The sequence below is a fragment of the Suricata suricatta genome, chromosome 16 (assembly GCF_006229205.1).
Source record: "Suricata suricatta isolate VVHF042 chromosome 16, meerkat_22Aug2017_6uvM2_HiC, whole genome shotgun sequence".
NCBI lineage: Eukaryota > Metazoa > Chordata > Mammalia > Carnivora > Herpestidae > Suricata > Suricata suricatta.
The window spans coordinates 13,582,745-13,605,748 of NC_043715.1; the positions used below are offsets into that span (position 1 = coordinate 13,582,745).

Below are 23,004 nucleotides of genomic sequence, written 5' to 3' on the forward strand. Positions count from 1 at the left end.
CTCTCTCTCTAAATAAATAAACTTAGAAAAAATAGTGTATCCCCTATGTTCAGGAAACTAGAGGAAAGACTGAGCATATTAAATACAGACACATAAGACATTAAAAAAAAAAGAAGTGACTCAATTGACTGAGCCACCCAGGTACCCTGCGGCAATATCTTTCTAAATGAAGACTGTGTGCACATTTTACCACATCTTTTCAAGGTATTCATGTTGTAGATATATTTGTACATGTGTGAAATTATATACACAAGAGGATATTAATAATATTATTAACAATGAAAGATTGAAAAGAATCTCAATGTCTATCAATAGGGAGCTCATTTTATAAATTATGACACATCTGACCAATAGAATGCTACACAGGAAATGAATAAAATGTAGGGACAACTTTACATACACCAATGGAACCATCCCCAGGGAACTGTTAAGAGAAAAACACAAAATTCATGACAACGTGTGTAAGTGGGCTACCACTTATCAACCATATTTGCAAATGCACAGATTACCTCTGAAAGAATATAAAATAAATTGGGAATGTAGTTGCCTCTCCAAGGATTAGGGGACAGAGGAGAGTTGCACAACATGCCCTGTTGCACATTTAAATTTTCTCCATGTACATGTTTTAATTATTTAAAAAAATCTGTTTTAACATGAAGGATTATGTTAGAGAAATCTGACAGGGAGAGGCTGCAGAAGACAGAAGGGAAGCGGGAGGGGTAACAACCTTCAAAGACGGTCTCACTTTCTATTTTTTTTTAAGTTTATTTATTTTTGAGAGGGGGGGCTGTGGGGGAAGGGCAGAGAGAGCGAGAGCGAGGGAGAGAGAGACATAGAAGGTCCCAAGCAGGCTCTGCACTGGCAGCAGAGAGTCTGATGTGGGGCTCAAACTCCCGAACTATGAGATCATGACCTGAGCCAAAGTCAGATGTTCAACCCACTGAGCCACCCGTTTCTTAAATGAAAAATATACGAAATCACCATAGAATTTTGATCAGTTGTTTTCTGCCCGGGGAAGAAAAGCCGCGAGAGAAAAGGCAAACTTATACTGATACAAGATTTTTAATTAAATCCTACCAAAATCCTTCCCTAAATGTGATTAAACACTGCACCATGCTATTTAGGAAAATTAAATATTTATAAGAAACAGATTATCTGCCATGAATGGCTTGGGCTTCAATATTCCTTAAAACAACTGGACCAGCAGGACTGACCTACATGAATTCTGCAAGACGTGTGGGGTGCCTGGCTGGCTTAGTTGGAGGACATGAGACTTTTGATCTTGGGGTCATGAGTTCAAGCCCCACACTGGGTGCAGTGATCGCTTAAAAAAAAAAAACAACTGAAAGTAAAGATTTTCTAGTAGTTTGAAGAAATAAACCACATTAGTGCCAATTTTTACTGCGTTTCACTTCAGGTCTACTTAATTCTATTCCTCTATCTACATCCACAGATGGCTGCGGCTTTTCCTTAGCACGTCGGGGTAACTCAGGTACATTCTTTCCAGTAGATTAGCCAGGACCCAGCTGCCCCGGTTAATAATAAGAGCTAACACTTATCCAGTGAATACTCTCGGTCAGCCACTGTTCTAAGCACTTACATCTCCTGAGTTTTTATCTTCACATCAATCTTACAGGGCAGATCCTACGAGTATCCCCATCATATAGACAGATAAGGAAACTGAGGCACAAGAGATTGAGTAATTTACCGAAGAACACACGGCCAAGAAGTGAACCTGGTCAGTCTAACTTCTGAGTCTGTGCTTTTGGACCAAGACACTAGACTGCAGAGCCACAGAGTCCCGAAGGAGGACCATGCCTACTATGATGGCACTGGCCTCAGCCACCCAGGGTTCCATTCGCTTTTAATTTGGTCAATACTTCATTCAGCGCAGAGTAACAGACTACAAGCAAGTGTGTTCTGAACCCAGAACCATCACTGTCCAAAACCGAACTAGAAAGTATCAACACACAAGGCCATCTGTAAACGCTTGCCTAAATGCACCAGAAAAACCTTTGCTGAGATGAGTGTGTCTTCCAGGGCTCCCCACCCCCGCAACCCCAGGAACCTAGGTCAGGTTCCAAATCCCCAAAGGGAACTACCAATCCTGAGATAAATGAATGTGACAATTTCCAGAATACAGCTTACTTAAGATAGAAAGTTAGGAGAAAGTGTTGGTCACTGATAGAAAATACTGAACAAGAGCGTCCAAGAAGCGGGACCCCAGGACTGTGTCCATTCCTCTGCAACCCCCATCAAGGTTAGGAAGGAGGGGGCAACTGGCCCAAGGGTAGAAATACCTGGGAAGTCTGATCTTTGAGAAATGGGGGGAAACGCTCCGTGCTGAGTAGACCACAGTCATCAACAAGACGAGGAAGAGGATGTGTTCTAGGACAGAAGAGAAAAAGTCACAGTTGACACTTAACCGACTGAGCCACCCAGGCACCCCGAAAAAGTCACAGTTGAGTGGTTAGCTCAGAAATTCTCTACACTTCTCCTTTGTGGTTCCTAAGCCTTGGCAATTTCCTATGGTTCAACCTAACAACCGAAAACAGACAAGCCAACGTCTTTGGCTCACAGTGGTACCTATACATATCTACAAATATTTATATATTCCTTCCCAGAATTGCTCTGGCACTCATCACAAGTTTTCCTTGAAATAAGATACACAAAATCCTACACAAAAATTGCTGTATTTTAGTTCTTAAAACTAAATGCATCTCCGCCCCCAACCTTTCTCTCTCTAGCTATCTCTGGACTGTGTCACAAGAAAGGGAAGGGAGATAAAAACAGAATTGGTCTTCTTTGGTCCAGGAAATGCGATAACCCAAACACGGTAGGTGCTAAACCAGTTCCTGGATGGACAGGACAGCCACTTCTGAAAGCAGATTCCTTTCTCCTCCCGCCGGTGACGTATACGGACCGAGTTGTGTTACTCCGACTCCGACTCCGTAGGCAGAGGAAGGGACTCACTCCAGCACACACCGACCTCGCCCGACTCCTAAGATCAGGAGTCTGCGCATCTACCACACTGCCTTGGAGTGCCTACTTTTCCAAGGGGAGTATTTTAAGACAGCTTCTCACTGCCTGTATTTTCATTTTCTTCTCACCCCCGCTTTGCCAGGAACTGTGCTACAGGATGGACACTGTTTGCTCTCCATACCCAAAGTATCTCCCGTCAGCTTGAGAAGTTTCTTCTCCTTCAAGGTTCTGTCTGGGCGCTTACCGGGGCTGCTGACGGCTGGGGCTGTATCGATGGGGTTGGTCTTATCTGTTGAACCAAGTAATGGTGAACATTTCGCTGTCAAAAATTCCAATGTAGGGGCGCCTGGGTGGCTCAGTCGGTTGAGCCGCCGACTTCGGCTCAGGTCAGATCTCATGTTTGTGGGTTCGAGCCCCGCGTCAGGCTCTGTGCAGACAGCTAGCTCAGAGCCTGGAGCCTGCTTCTGGTTCTGTGTCTCCCTCTCTCTCTGCCCCTCCCCCTCTCATGCTCTGTCTCTCTCTGTATCAAAAATAAATAAAACATTAAAAAAAAATAAAAAAATTCCAATGTAGGCCCCCAAAATAGTTATATTTCATTAGGCAGTTATTCATCGACATTTGCTGAAACTACTACAAGTACCTCCTGTTAAATGTTGAAAACACAAAGCATAAATCTATGGGAGTGGCCCTTCTCAAACTATCATGAAGGACTTAAGAAAAAATTCCAATCCACTGGGGACAGATACGTTGATAAAATACAATAGAAAAGAATTGCTGGAGGGGCGCCTGGGTGGCTCAGTCAGTTAAGCGTCCGGCTTCATGATCTCACGGTTCATGGGTTCGAGCCCCACGTCAGGCTCTTTGCTGACAGCTAGCTCAGAGCCTGGAGGCTGCTTCCGATTCTGTGTCTCCCTCTCTCTCTGACCCTCCTCTGCTCGCGTTGTCTCTGTCTCTCAAAAAAAAAGAAAAAAGAAAAAAAAGAATTGCTAGAAAAAAAGAAGTAAAAGAGGAGCATGTAAAATACAAGTCCCATTTTTTAAAACTTTATTTATTTTGAGAGAAAGGGAAGGGGGGGAACAGAGAGAGGGAGAGAGAGAGACAGAGAGAGATGGAATCCCAAGCAGGCTCCGTGTTGATGCTGCAGAGCCCAACTTGGGGCTCAAACTCACGAATCTCGAGATCATGATCCAAGCTGAAATCAAGAGTCAGTCACTAAACTGACTGAGCCACCCAGGTGCCTCCAAGTTCCATTTTAAAAATTAGATTCAATATGCCTAAAATTGGTCTGCCCAATTGCTATAAAACTTTCTAAACATTTACTCTCACTTTCTGTATTCAGCTTGGACTAGAAACAAACAGTTTGAGTCTGTGAACCACACGTTGGGAGTATTGCTCTGGAGCCCCCGTGTTCCCCAAATTTCAGTGTGCTCAGGAATCCCCTGGGAATTTGGTTCAAATGCAGATTCTGGGGTGAGGCCTAAGATTATGCATTTCTAAAATTCCAGGAGATGCCAATACTGCTGGTCTGTGGACCACACTGTGAGAAGCATCTAGAGACATGTAAGCCAAGATGGTGAGAGAGAAGGAATTAGAATAGGACATGCCTCATGCTTGGGAGTCACAGAAAAGAAAATAAACCTATTTGAGGAAGTCAGAGAAGGTGTCACAGAGGTGAAACTTGACACTGTTTTGAAGGATGAATCAGATACAATTCTCCAAATGAACAAGGACAAGAAAAGGCAAAGTCCTTTGAGGCAGAGGGAATAATTCCAGAACAGGGAGAAATGAAATGAGGGCAGGAAGGCAGTTTGAAACCAGATTAATTTCTAAAGATCTCTTAAGGAGCTCTGAGCTGTCAGCACAGAGCCTGGCTCGGGGCTCAAACCCATAAACTGTGAGACCATGACCTGAGCTGAAGTCAGACACTTAACCGAGTCACCCAGGCGCCCCTAAAATAGACATTTAAAAAAAGGAAACAGAACTAGTTTTAGGAGAACACAGAATGAAAGAAGGGATCATTTGCTCAAACATCAAAAATGAAAACTTCAGATCAGTATCTTCTACCCTCACATCCTGTCCTCAGAATACTTTGTCAATAAGAGGAGAAACAGGGGAATGATGCACTGCAGCCCAGAGGACAGAAATCAGGGACAAGCGGTCAAGATGAACAGGACCCCATGAGCCTTCCAGGAGATCCCCTCTGGTGGCCTTTCTCACCAGACCGGGAAGCAGGGCCCGACATCCATCCGAACAATTAGATACCAAGCTTACCTCGGTCACCTCTGTTAGAGGCTCAGAGGGGGCATCTGAGAGGCAGGAAGCCTGGAAGGGAGGAAGAGAGGCAGGGGTTCCTGTGACTGGATCAGGATCACAAGACTGCGCAGGCAGAGGAGGACAGCAGTTTGGAACTGATGAGCGGTGCGGACAGGGTCACAGCACATGGACCCACTGAAGAGCATCACGTCAACCGTCACCTCAAGAGCAGAAATCATCTCAGAGTCCTCCCTCTCCCAGCTTTAGGCATCTGTCTGGCGACGTAACCAGGACGTACCTAAGGCAGCACACCCTCACCCTCATGGCAGTGAAGGCCCCGATGTGCTCCTGAGGCTGCTTCAGTCACGCGCGAACCGGGCCCGCGGAAGCCCGCTGGGCTGTGAGTGTCCGGGCAGCGGGGGAAGCCAAGGCGCGGCAGGGGCGCGTTCCTGGCTCCGCAGGGAGGGCGGGCGCAGGGCAGCGAGGGGAGCGCCGTGCCCACCGCGCCGTGCCCGCTCGCTCCGCAGTGCCGCCACGCTTCCTCCAGAGCATGTCGCACAGAAGCAAGGTCGTGCAGCTAGAGACCCTCTCGACTCCGGGGGGCTGGTGCCAGGATGCCAAGCCAAAACCGATGACCTGCGTGAGCTCTTCTCCAATCATGGAGGAGACCAGGGGTCTAAGAAGAGAAAGTAGAACAGGCCCGAAGGGAGGCTTCATTCTGACGGCACCCTAGACTACGAGGCAGTTTGCCTGGCGACACGCTTCCAGCGACAACTCAGCCGCGATCCAACACCTCTAGGAAGGCTCTTTCAAAGTCGTGGCAACATGATTCTTTTGTAGTTTTAGGACAAAATGTTGTTGAGGATAAGGTTAATTTATATTGTACGAGAGTTTAAAATTAAAAATGTGTTTTTAGCTTTCTAAGAGTTCTGATAAATCTTTTACTCTTCAAAAGTTTGCATTAGGCTTCCACTCAATAGTGCGGTAAATCCATAGTTTGAACCCTTTCTCTACTCCATAGGTGGAGAAACTATAAATAAGGCATAAAAAGAAGGAGCCAAAGGGGCGCCTGGGTGGGTCAGTTGGTTAAGCGTCTGACTCTTGATTTCAGCTCAGGTCATGGTCCCAGGGCGGTGGCATCCAGCTCCGCATCAGGCTTTGCACCGAGAGCGGGGAGCCTGCTCGGCATTCTCTTTCCCTCTCTCTGCATGCACACACACACCGTCATCATAAGTAAATAAATATTTTAAAAAAAGGAAGAGCCAAAAATATGGGACTTAAAAAAGAGCTGGGGCACCTGGGTGGCTCAGTCGGTTAAGCATCCGACTTCGGCTCAGGTCATGATCTCACAGTTTGTGGGTTTGAGCCCCACTTTGGGCTCTGTCCTGACGGCTCAGAGCCTGGAGCCTGCTTCAGATCCTGTGTCTCCCCCTCTCTCTGCTCCTCCCACTTCACTCTGTCTCTCACTCTCTCTAAAAGATAAACAAACATTACCAAAAATAAAAAAAAAAAAAAGAAAGAAAGGCAGAAGCTCAGGTCTCGCCCTGATTTACTGCAACAGAATCTGCACCTTAAGGGGCCCCCAGGTGGAGGATGTCCCTGAGAGGCTCGGCTCGGACCTCCCGGAAGTCCCCGCCCAGGCCAGGAAAGGCGCGCTGCCTCCAGCGCATCCTCCTCTCTGTTCACATGTGAATGACCCTCTCTCAGCTCTTCTACGAACAGCCTCGTGATTTCCAGAACTTTACACCACACTCTTGGTGCAACTGAACCAGGACTTGAATCAGATGGGATCACACAGAATCACCCGTGCAGAAATGCAGGCACCATTTTAAAGTGAGCAGACCCCTCAAACTAGGTGACAGTTAGACAAGTCCCCCCCTAAACTGGAAAGTACCAGGATCTGCTAGATTATTTTCATAAAAGCTCTCTCTTATAAAGCAGGAAATTTGTTTCCTTGTGCCCACAAAATATTTAACACTTGTAGAATTTAATAGCATCTACTTACTGCTTAAAAAAAATTTTTTTTAAGTTTATTTTTGAGAGAGAATGCGCGCACGCGTACAAGCTAGAGAGGGGCAGAGGGGAGGAGAGGCAGAATCCCAAGCAGTCTCTGTACCATCAGCACAGAGCCCGATGCGGGGCTCGAACTCACATACTGGGAGATCAGGACCCAAGCTGAGATCAAGACAGGTGCTTAACCGAGTGTGCCACCCAGACACCCTGCCTACTGCTCCTTTTATCTAGAACTGCCAGCTTCACTCTGGACTGAGTGTTTGAGAAGGGCATGACAAATATAAAGCGTAAGACTGCTCAGAAGAGACACACTTTCCTGGCCCACCACACGCAGTGTTCTTTTTTGCCAGGCTGGTTTATTTCCCTCCTGATGCTTTTCCTTTCTGGGCCCCCTGGGTGAGGTAACAGATGCTCTGCATTTCACGCCAGCTCAGGCAGAAGAGAAAGAGAAGAGGTGTGGCTTCCTACTTGGCTCCCTGTGGTCTTCCACATGCTGTTGTGGCTGTCCCAGAAATGACAGCGGCGATGGCAGTTACCGCTGAGAGCAGGGCGGGCTGTCACACAGTAGGTGCCCATCCGCAGACTCTCTGGAGTCAACACCCATGTATATTCCTCATCTGAGAACAAAGGCAGCGCTTACTTGCATTTCCAGTGGGACATTATTACCAGAACCTTATGAAGGCTCTGTTGTTATTGTTATCATTTTATTTTACTAAGCTTAGAGTTACAAAGGACTTGAAAGAAAATGATCAGTAACACCCCTGGGGCTCTGAGTTTCTCCTGATCCAATAAAAAATTGTATTCTTTTGACAGATGAAGATTTAGGTCTAATGAGTCAGATTGTGTGATGAGTTTTAGAAAAATGAAAGAACTGCACACCCAAATGAGCTATAGGACAGAGCTAACAAAAGCAGCCCAAGAGCAGAGCAAGGACAGGACGAGCGAGGCTCCAGGAACAGCCCTGACTGCAGGCCCAGCTCAGCCACCAGACGGCTGTTACAGGGCTGAGGCAAAGCCACACGCTCTCCTTCGTTTTCTTATCTGTCAGACCAGGTCTCTGGACCAGAGGACGTCTAAGATCCCCAAGGGACATGATACTGCTAATACTGGTAAGGAAAACGGAGCGCATGTTTTGATTCGGGAAAGAGCCTGTTAGTAACACACACAGAACTCTGTAGTTGGGAGCCCAAGAGTGAGAGGCGCTCCTCAGGTACTGTGCCTAAGAGCAAGAATCACCTAGAAGTGATCATTCGTGTTAGTGAGGCCTACACGAGAGCCAGAAGCAGCTCGTTCAACAAGGGAAGACTGTAATGAGAGACTCTGACATGCTTTATACACTTTACAACATGCTACTGCCACTCCTCCACACTCCTTTTAAATGCAAAGGGTAGCTCTTTACTAAGACTTTTCAGTACTGCAATAAACTATTTCTTAATGTTTATTCTTGAGAGAGAAGGAGCGAGAGAGAGGAGAGTGGGAGAGTGGTAGAGACAGGGGAGACACAGAATCTGAAGCAGGCTACTGGCTCTGAGCTGTCAGCACAGAGCCTGACGCAGGGCTCGAATTCACAAAATGCGAGATCATGACCTGAGGTGAAGTTGGATGCTTAACTGACTGAACCACCGGGCGCTCCAGTGCTACATCCAAAGTTGATATCCAGTGAATGTGTTTTTCGGTCAAGTACATCTAAGGCACTAGTCATGTATCTCAGAAATCCTTCTTAACTATTTATATATGGCTCAGAAATTCTTCACTCCTCTAAGCCGCAAGGTAGCCATTGTAATATTACACCAAGATTTACTGAGGTGTCTCCGGCTTTACCCAAATCTCAGATTAGAAATAAAATTGGAAATATATATATTACCCATCGTGCTGGACTTTTACTTCTCAACGTTGTACGAAGTTTCAACCATGCAGGAAGTTGACACATATAGTCACTAACCGGATTCCAGGATTAACATTTTACTAAATTTGCTTTATCACACATATATCAGGACCCATTCCACAATCCATCTTTTAAAGAAATGCATTTAATGGTCATGTATATTTATACATGTGATAAAATTACATGCAATAAACACACACACAGGAGTGCAGGTAAAAGTGATGAAACCAAATAAGGTCAATATATGTATCAACGTCATTTTCTGGTTAGGACCTAGTGCTATAGTTATGCAAAATGCCACCATTAGGAGAGACTGGGTGAAAGGTAGGAGATCTCTTATTTTTCACAATTGCATGAGAATCTACAGTTATCTCAAAATAGAAAGTTTAAAAAAAGAAAAAAAAACATTTCAAAGTAAGTTTCTGATTGGGGTTTTACCTTTTTGCCACCCCTGATTCTTCGGAAGGTGGATGCAGGCGTGGCTAGGCTGACACTGGAACCCCAGGTAGAGTGTCACTCAAGGCGGACTTTCAGGCTCTGTGCACACGGTCAGGGACTTCTCCAGGGAAGTGAGGCTCACGGAGATAATAAGACGGTCTGAACTCATGTTGGTGCTGGTAGGATAGGTTCCCAGGCTAACGTTTCTCTGCGGCACGATCTAGAATGAGAGAGTTCATCAACCTGCAAGATGGTCCATCCGCTGATGCCTTCCAGTCTCCTTTCTAGTGATAACGGAATGTAACTTCCTAGGTCTTCCTCCCTGAATATCTGTAGGGAGGAAGGGAGAGTGTATCATCTCAGACCTACAACTCCTCTTAAGGGTAAGGCAGTTCTTGTAAAAGTTCCCAAGTGAAGATGTGAATAATAAAATAATGACATTGCCATGAATCTAAAATGACCTTCTTCCTCTTATTCTCCAAGAATTCCTATTCCCTTCTATTTCATTCCTTTATAATCAAGTCATACCTCAACATCTTCCACTAAATCAGGGACTTGGGACAGTTTATGATTAGAGTTTAGCAGTACACCTCCAGTGCTACCAGCAATGTCTCTGTCATCAACATCCCTGAATGGCGTGAAGCTAGTCCTGTTACCTAGAGACAAGAAAATTTGTTTCATCAATCGCTGATGTCTATTACCTAACACCCTGATAGGTAAAAATGTGTCAGATATCAAAACTTAAAGTAAATGTTGGCATTTTCCCCCTCGCTAGTATCTCAAATGAAATAATATTTCTCATTATAACATCATATGAGGAATAATTAATTAAAGATGAGCCATTTACTTGTGACCCTTAGAGGTTTTTTTTTTTTTTCCACATTTTTATACCTGGAGGATTCATTATTACTAGGAAGGAAGTATTCTGCTCTCTAGGATAAGACAGCAATCTTGCTCTTGTTTGTTAGGTAACTTCAAAAAGAAATACAATATATACTGATATGGATAAGTTGGTATAGTGAATCAATACTTATTCCTACCTTTATATATAAATAGTCAAGAGTTGAGATTAATTTAAACCATAACACAGAAACTTAGGTAAATTCAGAAGTATGTTTAATGCTTCCATTGGATCATTTTTTTAAATGTTCATTTATTTATTTTTGAGAGAGAAAGAGCGAGCACACACACGCACATGAGCAGCAGAGGTACAGAGGGAGAGGGAGAGAATCCCAAGCAGGCTCTGTAGTGCAAAGCCCAACGTGGGGCTTGATCTGACGAACCATGAGATTATGACCTGAGCCAAATCCAAGAGTTGGATGCTTAAGTGACTGAGCCACCCAGGCGCCCCTATGGTGGATCATTTTTAAGAGGTCTCCATTCCTGCCACTGTAAAACAGAAATCCATGGCACCCAGCCTTCTTTTGTTCGGTCTGGCCAGCTGCGTTTCACGGGGCAGCCCTTTCATGGTGTATGTAAACGCCTGCCGCCATCAATCTCAACTCCCTTTGGGTCAGAATCAATTTCAAACTCACATGAACATTAAACCTGGGTGTCACGGCACCCGGGTGGCTCAGTCGGTTAAGTGTCCAACTTCGGCTCAGGTCATGAACTCACAGTTTGTGAGTTCAAGCCCCGCATGGGGCTCTGTGCTGACAGCTCAGAGCCTACAGCCTGCTTTGGATTCAGTCTCTCCCCTTCTCTCTGTCCTGCCCCGGCTCACACTCTGTCTAACTCTCAAAAATAAAGAAAGAATAAAAAAATTAAAAACAAAACAAAAAAAACCCCCAAAACCCGGGTGTCTGTTGAAGAGCTCCTCCAGAGCCAAGGCTGAGGGGAAGCCTAACCTCACAGGTGCTGGAGTCCCAAGAGTACAGGAGCTCAGGGGCCAGGTTGACACGTTTTGGCTAATGAAGGATAAATTAAATGGAAATCAAATTCTGTGTGTTTTCTAAAGATCAGAAACCAAAAACAAACTACCCCCTCCTCTTCCTCTGTTACCTGCTCAGCATCAGAGAAGCAACGATAGAGGTCAAAGTCACTGAAGACTCAGAAAAATGGTTCTGCTGTAGAAATGTTTCCTGGTCTTCCCAAGGGCCAGCCTGGCCATTTCCAGCATATTTTTCTACCTGCATTTAGAACGAAATATCATGTGACCTGTGTGGCCTTTGCGGATAATGGTTTTGGAGGGGCTGGGAGAGGCCAAAGATCTTGACAGTGACATACTGAAAGATGACATTCTTTGCAAAGGACCCAAAGAAAGTACTTGTAGTCTGGCTAAAGACTCACCATCCTTTGTACCAACTAAGCGGGTTATCCAAGAAAATATTTGTCTCATGATATAAGCTTCCCTAGGGGCGCCTGGGTGGCTCAGTCAGTTAAGCCTCTGACTTCGGCTCAGGTCAGATCTCACTTTCGTGGGTTCGAGTCCCGTGTCAGGTTCTGTGCTGACAGCTAGCTCAGAGCCTGGAGCCTGCTTCTGGTTCTGTGTCTCCTTCTCTCTCTGCCCCTCCCCCTCTCATGTTCTGTGTCTCTCTGTATCAAAAAAAAATAAAACATTAAAAAAAAATTAAAAAAAAAGCTGCTCTAGACTTAAGAAATTTTTTAAAACTTTTATTTTTAGTAATTTCAACACCCAGCATGGGGTTTGTACTCATGTCCTAGAGATCAAGAGTTGCATGCTCTACTGACTAAGCCAGCTAGGCACCCCTGTCTTTGACCTACTTATGAGAGGTTTTTAAAACAGTTTTATTACAATGAAATTCACACATACAGGGGCACCTGGGTGGCTCAGTCGGTTGAGCATCCGGCTTCAGCTCAGGTCATGATCTCATGGTTCGTGGGTTCAAGCCCCGCATCAGGATCTGTGCTGACAGCTAGCTCAGAGCCTGGAGCCTGTCTTCAGATTCTGTGTCTCCCTCTCTCTCTAAACATTCCCCTGCTCGTGCTGTCTTTCTCTCTCAAATAAATAAAAACAGTAAAAAAAAAAAAAAAAAAAGAAAGAAAGAAAGAAAGAAGTTAACACGTACAAATCACCCACTTAGAGTATACAATTCAATGTTTTTCTAGTATTCACAGAGCAACTATCACCATGATCTAATTTTAGATCATTTTCATCTCCCTGAAATAAACCCAGTACCCGGCAGCCATTTGTCACTGTCCAGTCCCCTGTCCCCGTGCCCCTCGAGCCCCAGACAACCACTAATCTACATTCTGCATCTAGATATTTGTCTCTTGTGGACATTTCATAAAATGGAACCAGGATGTGTGCTCTTTTGTGTCTGGCTTCTTTCACTTAGTGTAACGTTTTCAAGGTTCACCCTCGTTGTAGTACTCCCTTCCTTTTTGTTGCTAACCCAACAGGTATACCACATTTTATTTATCCACGGGTCAGATGGTGGACATTTGTGTTGTTTCCACTTTCCGGCTGTTTGACTATTTGCACACGAGTGTGCAGGTTTCCGTGTGCCTGTATGTGAGCCTGTTCCAGGGGGTGGGATCGTTAGCTCACACGGTAAGTTCCGTTTTTAACCTTTTGAGGAACTGTCAAACTGTCCCAAAGTGACTATATCATTTCACAATCGAATCATGTATGAGGGCTCAAGTTTGTCTGCTTCCTTGCCAACGCTTGCTACTGTCTGTCTTTCCGGGTACAAAGTGGCATTTCATTGGGGTGTGATTCACATTTACATAGACTACCGATGCTGAACATCTTCTCAAACGAATATAAAAGTGCAACTTTAATTTACTGAGTGTCTACTATATGCCAAACATCGTACTGAGATCTTTTCACTGGATTATAGCGCTAGGGGGGCTTGGCTCAAGGATGAGGCAGCGAGGAAGACCCAGAGCAGGCCTGACAGCGGTCTCTTCAGTGGCGCTGCCGGCCGGAAGTCATTAGTGACCTAGGGAGGGGCTGTGTGATATGTGAATCTGCCAAGCTTTAAAAAGTTTCCGAGCTGAGTTCTGCAGCAGCGGATACTGTACTTACCTGCTCAATGTCATGCTTGGACCTCTGCGGACTCGCTCTACCGGCTTCCATCATGGGCCCGTGCGGAGGGAGTGGGAGAGGCGACAGCAGGGGGCGCTCTGAAGCCCAGCCGGCTGCGGCTCAGCAACGTGCTCTCTGGGGACTGCTCACTCGGGTAAACAGGACTCATGACACTCACCTGGGGGCTGAGGAAGCAAACACACAGCCCTGAGCTAGTTCTGACTGTTTTAAATTTACTTGCTTTTGGGGCGCCTGGGTGGCTCAGTCGGTTAAGCAATCAACTTCTGCTCAGGGCATGATCTCGCAGTTCGTGAGTTCAAGCCCCGCGTTGGACTCTGTGCTGACAGCTCAGAGCCAGGACCTTGCTTCAGATTCTGTGTCTCCCTCTCTGCCCTTCTCCAGCACTTTCTCTGTCTTTCAATAATGAATAAATGTTAAAAAAAAAAATTTACTTGTGATCTTCTTATAAGGAGTTCGATGTTCTTTATGCATTTCAATGCATTTTAAAAAATAATTTATTTATTTTGGGGGAGGGTGGAGAGGGACAGAGGGAATCCTAAGCAGGCTCTGAGCCAGCAGCATGGAGCCTGAGGCCGGGCTCCATCTAATGAACCCTGAGATCATAACCTGAGGCGAAATCAAGAGTCACGTGCTTAACCCAATGAGCCCCCCAGGTGCCCCTCAAATGCATTTTTATGAAAAGCAGTATTATAGGAGCGTGTGGCCTAATGTGAAGCCCGCTCAAGATTCTTCCTCTCCCTTGACTCTTCTCCCCTCCTCACACTCTAATAAAAAGGAAAAGGAAAAAAAAGAAATACATAAAAAAATCAATATTATAACTTGACAGAAAAAGAAAATATATTACACCTTACCTGTAAGAAGGACTTGTATTTCATGTTTTTCTTTTTAAAAATTAATATTTAATCTTTTTTTTTTGAGAGAAACTGAGTGCAAGTGGGGAAAGGGCAGAGAGAGAGAGAGAGAGAGAGAGACAGACAGACAGAGAGGGAGAGGGAGAGGGAGAGGGAGAGGGAGACACAGAATCTGAAGCAGGCTCCAGGCTCTGAGCTGTCAGCACAGAGCTGGATGCGGGGCTCAAACTCATGAACCGTGAGATCATGACCTGAGCCGAGGTTGGAGGCCCAACTGACTGAACTACAGAGGCGGCCCTGAGAGCAAGAATGTGCATGTGCACGTGCACACGCACACACACACACACACACACACACACACACACACATGAGCGGGGGAGGGACAGAGAAATGTGGGTCAGAAGATATGAAGCAGGCTCCATGTCCTGACAGCAAAGAGCCCAATGTGGGGCTTGAACTCACGAACCATGAGATCACGACCTAAGCTGAAGTTGGATGCTTATCCAGGCACTCCTGTATTTCAAGTTATTTTAAAGAACTCACAGAAACCTCCTGAAGCGGTAAGTAGATCAAATACCTAATTAACAAAACTAAGCTCAAAAAAGGCAAAGGGCAGTACTGGCTTAAACACCAAGTACGATCCTTTGAAACTCAAAAAAGCACTAAAGACTGACTTAAAATAGAGATCAAGAGAAGTTCTAAATGAAACCGAAAACCCCAATTCTCCTTTCTGCAGGCGGTTCTCATGTAAAACAAGTGAGAAGGCTAAGCAAACTGACAGAATATCCACTGTGGGTCCTACTATTTTTGTTTTGAAATGTTATTTTTGTTTTCATTTTTTTAAAAGATAGCATTTTATTTTTAATGTTCTTATTTATTTTTGAGAGAGAGAGAGACAGCAGGAGCAGGGAAGGGTCAGAGGGACAGGGAGACACAGAATTGGAAGCAGGCTCCAGGCTCCGAGCTAGCTGTTGGCACAGAGCCTGATGCAGAGCTCGAACCCACGAACGGTGAGATCATGACCTGAGCTGAAGCCAGACGCTTAACTGACTGAGCCACCCAGGCGCCCCTAGTTTTGTTTTCAAAGTTACATTTATTAAAAACTTCTGCATTGAAAAAGAGAAGCAATATACGAAGTTAAAAAACATAGGCACAAAATATCTATAACAAGAGGTCAACATCAATAACTAATAAAGCTCTCTTACAGGCACATAGATAAAATGACAACTCATTGTGGGGGAAATGGACAAAGGACATGAAGAAGCCCCTGAGGGGAGAAATACACATCGTCAATCAATATATAAGATGACGTCCAACCTCCTTAGTAATCAATAAAATGTTCCCTCCTTTTCTTTCTTTGCTTGCCTTTGGAATTAGAAGTGTGGGGCAACAGTTGGTAGGGATGTAAAAGTGTCTTTTAAGAGACAGTTTTGTCATCTACTGAAAACTTAAAAGCCCCTCGATTCTATCCCTGGCACTCTGTTCCACGGAAACATCTGCATAAGTACCTAGTGATGTGGGTACATGCATGTGCACAGATATGCTACTTGTCAGAGGAGACAAACAAAACACGTCCAAATGCACATTAAGAAAAACTGCCTCATTTATGTGTACTGAAAAGACAGATATCCACGACACAGCATTAAGTGAAAACATCCAGGGGGCCGGGGCGCCTGGGTGGCTCAGTGAGCCTCCGGCTGCGGCGCAGGTCACCATCTTACGGTTCGTGAGTTTGGGACCAACATTGGGCTCTCTGCTGCCAGCGCAGAGCCCACTTTGGATCATCCGTGCCCCTCTCCTGCTCTCTCTTTCTTCAAACTAAATAAACATTAGAAATATTAAAAAAAAAAAAACGGAGGGGGCTGAAAAATCTGAATACTTTAATGTCATTTTTGTTGAAACAACAAACCGGTTTAAACATAGAAAAAAATCTGGCAGGTTCTGCACAGCAAACTAATAATCCAATAATACTGATGACATCTAGAGAATGGATGAGCGAGAAGGACAGAGATAGCGAGGGCTATTACTTATAATGTCGCATGCTCTAATTCAGATTTTTAGATAACAAGCACGCTTTAATTCCGTAATGAAACATAAACCAGCCCAAACAAACCCGCACAGATTGTCTTTATATGCTTATCACAGAGAGCTGAAAATACAGGACATGGAAAAGAAAAAGAAACAAAAATTCGCATGAATTTCATTGCCTTAATCTATTTATGGGTCGGGAGCAGAGAGAGGCCTGAAGAGTCACTGGGAATAACTTGGCCGCGGGGCACGGAGGGCCGTGTCTGCTTCAGAGCTGAACCGCTCTATTTCGGGCAAGGAGCAGGTCAGTTTCTGTCTCCCTTCACGTCTAACAAATGCATCAGAAAGACAGTAACCTGATAAATGAGCAAAAGAAGGTCATTACTGATCAATTTATTTGTGATCTTCAGACTTAAAGGTACAAATACCCTGAATGAGTGTTAAATGGGCCTCCACAAAACGGCTCGCAAGGCTGAATTCTGCACGGGGCACAATCTGATTATGTATTTTCTTTTTTATACACGTTTTGTCTGTTTCACTTTCCCCTTTCTCATACGTCGCTTCCTCCGGGTCACCGTCTTGCTCACCTGAGAGGACTTAGAGGACTCTGGGATGAAGGCTGTTTCCGGAGCACCTCACGAGCTCTCAGGAGTTTGCAAACTGGATCGCTTCATTCAAGCTTCCGGCCGGCTCCTGTGTGACCTGTTCAGAATGAGGGATTTTGTCAAAATTATTTCCAGTAAATGGCTTCACGTTAGTAGTTTCAGACCTTGTTTGAACAATAATTGGCCTCTGATAACATTACAAGCTCAACGAATCACATGCTGCCCCTAAAAGTTACTTCTTTCAGAAGCTTTTCTGCTAATCCGTCTTCCATGCAATAGAAGAAAGGGATACCAAGTCGTACAATGATAGATACAGGGACAGACGGGTCTGGGAACAAGATTTAGGAGAGGAGTTTGAATCTCATGGCCGTGATCAAAGTGGCGGACACCTGGAAATCAAAACAATAAAAACAAACTTTTCTATTGAGAAGTATGCTTATTTCCTCGGGTTTCCCGCGGGTTCCTGTTTCTTGATTCAAGAGTTCATGTTATAGAGGGAAGTACGGGTACTTGAAATTCCACATGGCAGGAGGTGGGAGGCCATAAACTCAGAAAACAAACCCAGAACTCTGGACGTGGCCCTAAAACTTTAGGAGGCCACTGCTTTTGAGATTTAAGTCCAGCCCTGAAATAATCTGTTTACACTAACTACTTGGTGCAGCTTCTAGAGAACAGCCCACTGCAGCTTAGTTCAGTCATGTATTCAATACGTTTTTAAAAAGTGGCTTATTTATTTTTGAGACAGAGACAGAGCACAAGCAGGGTGGGGGTGGGGGCAGAGAGAGGGAAGGAGACAGAATCTGAAGCAGGGTCCAGGCTCTGCGCTGTCAGCACAGAGCTTGACATGTGGCTGTAACTCATGAACCATGAGATCATAAACTAAGTTGAAGTTGGCCACTTAGCCGACTGAGCCACCCAGGCACCCCTCATTATAAAGTGCCTACTGGGTGCTGCTAGGCTCAGGAGTAAGAGCAGTAAAGTCAGTTAGGATCTGGCCCTTGTGGGTCATATTAGTTAATAGGGTTATTTCTAATCCACAGGGTTGGTAGAGGGTTGGATCAGTTACAGAATGATCTTAGAATTGAGCACCACCCAGTTTTGGTTTTGTATTTTGGGACCCAGGTGTAAATAAGCAGGAATAAAGGTATGAGTGACACCTAGCTGCCATGCAACTGCACGTTTTCCACGTTTTCTAGCAGCCAGGACACTGAGGGCATCTTACCTGATGTTTTAGAGCAGTGTGAACCTGGGCTGAATCATGGTGGATCTCACCATTGTCTTCACCTTTCTTCAATAGCTTAATACAGTTTTCTGGTTGTCTCCATATAAGCTTTGTCCATCTTTTTTTTTTTTTAATCTTATTTTCTAACTGCTGCTGATACGTAAAAGTACAATCAGCTTTTGTCTATTGATCTGATATGCTCTAATATTTCTAATAATTTATCTGTGGGCCCTTTTGGGTATACTACACTTCAGACTTCTCTTTATTTAAGGAAAACAAAGCACCTTTTGTTACAGCCACTGTAGATCTGTTTTTCCGCCAGGAGACACAGCACTAACTGAAACAGTAGCGAACACGTAGTTTCTAGCACCCCTGAAGGCAGAGCCAGCATAAACAGGATTACCTTTTAGCAAGGACATGTTAGCTGGCATGTAAGTAGGGCTTGTGTTTAAAAAAGAGAGAGGGGCGCCCGGGTGGCTCAGTGGGTTAAGCCTCTGACTTCGGCTCAGGTCATGATCTCACATTTGTGGATTCGAGCCCCGCGTCAGGCTCAGTGCTGACAGCTCAGAGCCTGGAGCCTGCTTCTGGTTCTGTGTCTCCCTCTCTCTCTGCCTGTCCCCTGCTCATGCTCTGTCTCTTTCTGTCTCAAAAATAAATAAAAAACATTAAAAAAAATTAAAAAAATAAAGAGAGAGAGGCAGGATGATTTTCTTCAGTCAACATTATCAAAGTGGCTTTGCTTTTTGTTTGTTTGTTTGTGGGGAAAAAGGGAACTAAGAGAAAAGGAACACTGAGGTGGTGAGTAGGAAGAACAGTCCAGAAGGCTGTGCCGCTGCCAGAAAACCGTGGCAGGTGGGCAAAGCTTCCGCCCCATCTGAAGCATTAAATGTAATTGCATTAAACAAAAATAAGGCATTTAATATTGAAGTGGGTATAAAACCCCCTCGGGGGACCCCATGGACTTGTTTAGCGCTTGCTTCTGATCGGGACACGCCCATCCGTCAGGCACTCTTAGGTCGAGTCTGCTCGGAGGTGAGGGGTGAATTAGGCCCCTTCCTCGCATGAGCTCCCGCAACATCGCCAGCACAGAGGACCAGGAGTGCTTCTGCAGCGCCGCACAGGGACCCAGGGCGGCCGGTTTCCCGTATTTACCTCGGCATCGCCGCCGGAAATGGTATTTGCAGGTGAGAGGTGAAGACCTCAGGGTGGGAGTCCTCTTAGGGGGTTGAGGTCATCCCCACCGGAGCTTTCCCAGCCTGTGTTTCCAATGCAGGCTGGCTGCTGGGCGCCGAGGTGTCAGACAGGACCTGCCCGGTGACTCCAGGAAGTGCTGATGGAACGGCGCTCATCTTACCCCCTGAAGATGAAGGCAGTGTTTCCAGCACCGCAGGGCCATTGAGGAGCAGTCGCACGAGCTGAGCTGACGTGGGTGGTCAAGCATCGCTCCTCTGACCGCTGTGCTAGGAACGGACAGGAAAGGGCCAAGGGTAGAAGCAGGGACACAAGCAGGATGGGGATGCAAAGCGCAGCCCGGAAGATGCTGGTGGCTTTGACTACGGCGAGGTAACAGTGAAGCTGGTCAGAAGTGGTTAGGTTTGGCCACATGGAAGGCTCTGAGAAGTCCTGCAGTAAAAAAATTTGTTTTCTTTCTTTCTGGAAACATTTTAGGCAATGTTGGTTGCTATGCTATAGAACATCGCTTGGAAAATACTGACTTAGGGATTTTTACTTCATACCCGTTCTCTTTCACACTGCTAGAAATGCTTATTTTTGGCAGTGGGTCAAATGAAAGTAAATCTATATTTAGACATCCACTGAAAGGTTTCTATGTAGGACACAAAGGCAAGAAGGTGGAGATATTTCTTTGAATGTGAAATTTTATAGATTATGCAGACTTTCTACTTTTATTTCCCTTTCACTCAGATTTTTTTCCTTTTTTCAAAGAAATTTGAATTTTATGCCATTGCACTGTCCTTTTGTAAGATGCCACAAGTCCTTTTTGGAATGAAGCAGGCATAAACAACCTGCCAACAAGTGATAATTGTAACAACAAGAAAGCCAGAGCTAGGCTTTAAAAATGTCATTTTTAGACATTTAAAGCATTAGACATAGACATTAAAACCATTAAACGCGGTTCTTTCCTGAATGTGAGGACTGTCCGTATGGGAAAACTCCATACAGAGCCCTGGCTGAGACGGGGCGGCCCTTCGGCAGGCCCCGCCAGGGGTGACCGAGAATCCCAGGCGGGTGCTGTCAGGGCAGGACTTACAAGACCAGCACGAGCCGGGTGTGGACACGCGCTGGCAGGGTGAGCAGCCGCTGCAGAAAGAAGAAAGCAGACTAAGTCCAAGTAAAAGTCTAGGACAGAAGTATTTCTATTTTACTTAAGGGTGCTTCATTCTGGGTGAAAAGCAGTGTAAATCATTTCATATCGAGAGCAAACTGATCGTTTCCCACTGCTGCTAATTCTGTAGACAAGCTGGGGTTCCAGAGCTGAGGCCTCACAGATCACTAATGTCTCCTCTCTGCTTATTCTCCAAGGGCTCTCCGTATAAGAACATTAGATCAGAGCAATCGTGAAGTTGCCAGGATATAAACATTACTGCAGAAATATCTGCTTCGTAATTGTAGCAAAAGGAGGGGCTCTTTATTAATAAATCAGAGCATTTTCCTGATCTCTCCTCCTTCCTCCCTCTCTTTCTTTCATACTTTCTTTCCTTACAGTACTCGTAGATGAGATTGGCCAGGTTCAGGCTGTAGTCTGATTTTTCCAGAAAATGATCATTTACAACATTTCACCAGATCACCATTATTGCTTTCATACCCTTTCCACATTTCCCAGTAAGAAAACCATGATCTGAAGGCACTATCAGTGTGTTAACATGGCTATTTGAGGGGCGCCTGGGGGCTCAGTCCGTTAAGCCTCAGACTTCAGCTCAGGTCATGATCTCGAGGCTCGTGAGTTCAAGCCCTGCGTCAGGCTCTGTGCTGACAGCCTGGAGCTTGCTTTGGATTCTGTGTCTCCCTCTCTCTCCGCTTTTCCCCTGCTTTAGTGCGCACACGCTCTCTCTCTCAAAAATAAATAAACATTAAAATAACCCACATGGCTATTTGCTATTAATTTAGGTTGATTTCTTTCAAGGCATGTGTGTCTAGACCCCTTACTACTTATCTGGCTATAGCAAGCCCACCTTGTCCTCTCGGTCTCTTTTTGAAACATTCACTCTGTTGCTGATAGGTCTGGTACATTTAGCATGTAGCCACTACTGCTGGGGGAGGACACTGTTCTGAAATGTTAGCTGCCATGTTTTTCTATCAAGGAATGCAGGATGGAGAGCAGAGGAAAGAAACCGGATTCTGAGGGGCCAGCATCAGACTCCTGGCTTCAGCTCAGATCATCATCTCACAGTTTGTGGGTTCGAGCTCCACGTCAGGCTCTGCGCTAACAGCAAAGAGCCCTACTTGGGATTCTCTCTCCCTCGCTCTCTCTCCTTTTCTCTAAGTAAAGAAATAAACTTAAAAAAAAAAAATAGAGGGGCACCTGGGTGGCTCAGTCAGTTGGGCGTCCGACTTCGACTCAGATCGTGATCTCATGTCTCGTGGGTTCAAATGCTGCATCGGGCTCTGTGTTGACAATTCAGAGCCTGGAGCCTCCTTCGGATTCTGTCTCCCTCTCTGCTGCTCCCTGGCTAGCACTCTGTCTCTCTCAAAAATAAACAAACATTAACAAAATTTTTTTAATTAGAAACTGGATTCTGAGGCAAAAGACCCAAGCTCCTGAACTGGTCTGCCTTTTACTAGAACTATGACACCTTAGGCAAATGACTTAAACTCCTAGTTCTCTTAAGAATGAGTGTAGTAATATCTAATGATGTGAAAATTCAAGCAACGTATGTATGGTTGAGAATAACGTCACCTTGGATTAGGTCATTAGTTCAACAGCTCACGGGGAAGAGGGAACTGATCCTGTACTCCATTTTTTTTTAAATGTTTTATTTTTGAGAGAGAAAGAGAGACAGACAGACAGACAGACAACATGAGCAGCGGAGGGTTAGAGAGAGAGAGAGACATAGAATCCGAAGACAGGCTCCAGGCTCTGAGCTGTCAGCACAGAGCACGACGTGGGGCTTGAACCCATGAACCGCGAGATCATGACCTGAGCCAAAGTCAGATGCCAACCGACTGCGCCACCCTGGTGCTCCTGATCCTGTATTTCAGCTGGAGATCTGAAAGGGGTTATAACCACTAGGTGAGTCAATAAGCTGCTGAACCAAGGGTGATCCAGTTTCTGGATCTATGGACACACTGTGTTTGGAGAGACCTTGCCTTAAAAGAGTAAAAAAACCAGGGCATCTCAGTGGCTCAGTTGGTTGAGTGTGCAACTTCGGCTCAGGTCATGGTCTCATGGTTTGTGAGTTCAAGCCCCACATCAGACACTTGTTGCAGTCTTCAAAGAGCCTGCTTCAGATCTTCTGTCCCCCTCTCTCTGCTCCTCCCACTCTCTCAAAAATAATATTAAAAAACTTTTTTTAAAAACCAACAAAAAGAAGTCCAGGAATGTCACCCTGGACCTTGGGAATCAAATCCAGAGGATTCAGAGGAACATATACCTCTGAAAATTACCAACAGCAAAATCCAGAAAAATATTTCATAAAGCTGTTTAACACCCTTAATATACGCAGAAGTCTTAAAGATAAACCAACTGAAGCTGAAAT

General features: G+C 45.2%; 1 protein-coding gene across 1 annotated transcript in view; it reads right to left on the minus strand.

The window, feature by feature from the left end:
- Positions 1 to 23,004, minus strand: part of PKD1L3 (polycystin 1 like 3, transient receptor potential channel interacting) — a 55,911-nt gene that overhangs the window by 22,038 nt on the left and 10,869 nt on the right. Inside the window, 17 exon segments of the mRNA XM_029924227.1 lie at positions 2,301 to 2,388; positions 3,164 to 3,301; positions 4,309 to 4,327; positions 5,254 to 5,318; positions 5,321 to 5,430; positions 5,603 to 5,911; positions 7,673 to 7,865; positions 9,572 to 9,791; positions 10,100 to 10,214; positions 11,055 to 11,073; positions 11,357 to 11,478; positions 11,573 to 11,654; positions 11,657 to 11,696; positions 19,230 to 19,505; positions 19,644 to 19,749; positions 20,559 to 20,608; positions 22,472 to 22,515. Coding sequence (XP_029780087.1) covers positions 2,301 to 2,388; positions 3,164 to 3,301; positions 4,309 to 4,327; positions 5,254 to 5,318; positions 5,321 to 5,430; positions 5,603 to 5,911; positions 7,673 to 7,865; positions 9,572 to 9,791; positions 10,100 to 10,214; positions 11,055 to 11,073; positions 11,357 to 11,478; positions 11,573 to 11,654; positions 11,657 to 11,696; positions 19,230 to 19,505; positions 19,644 to 19,749; positions 20,559 to 20,608; positions 22,472 to 22,515 — 1,996 coding nt within the window.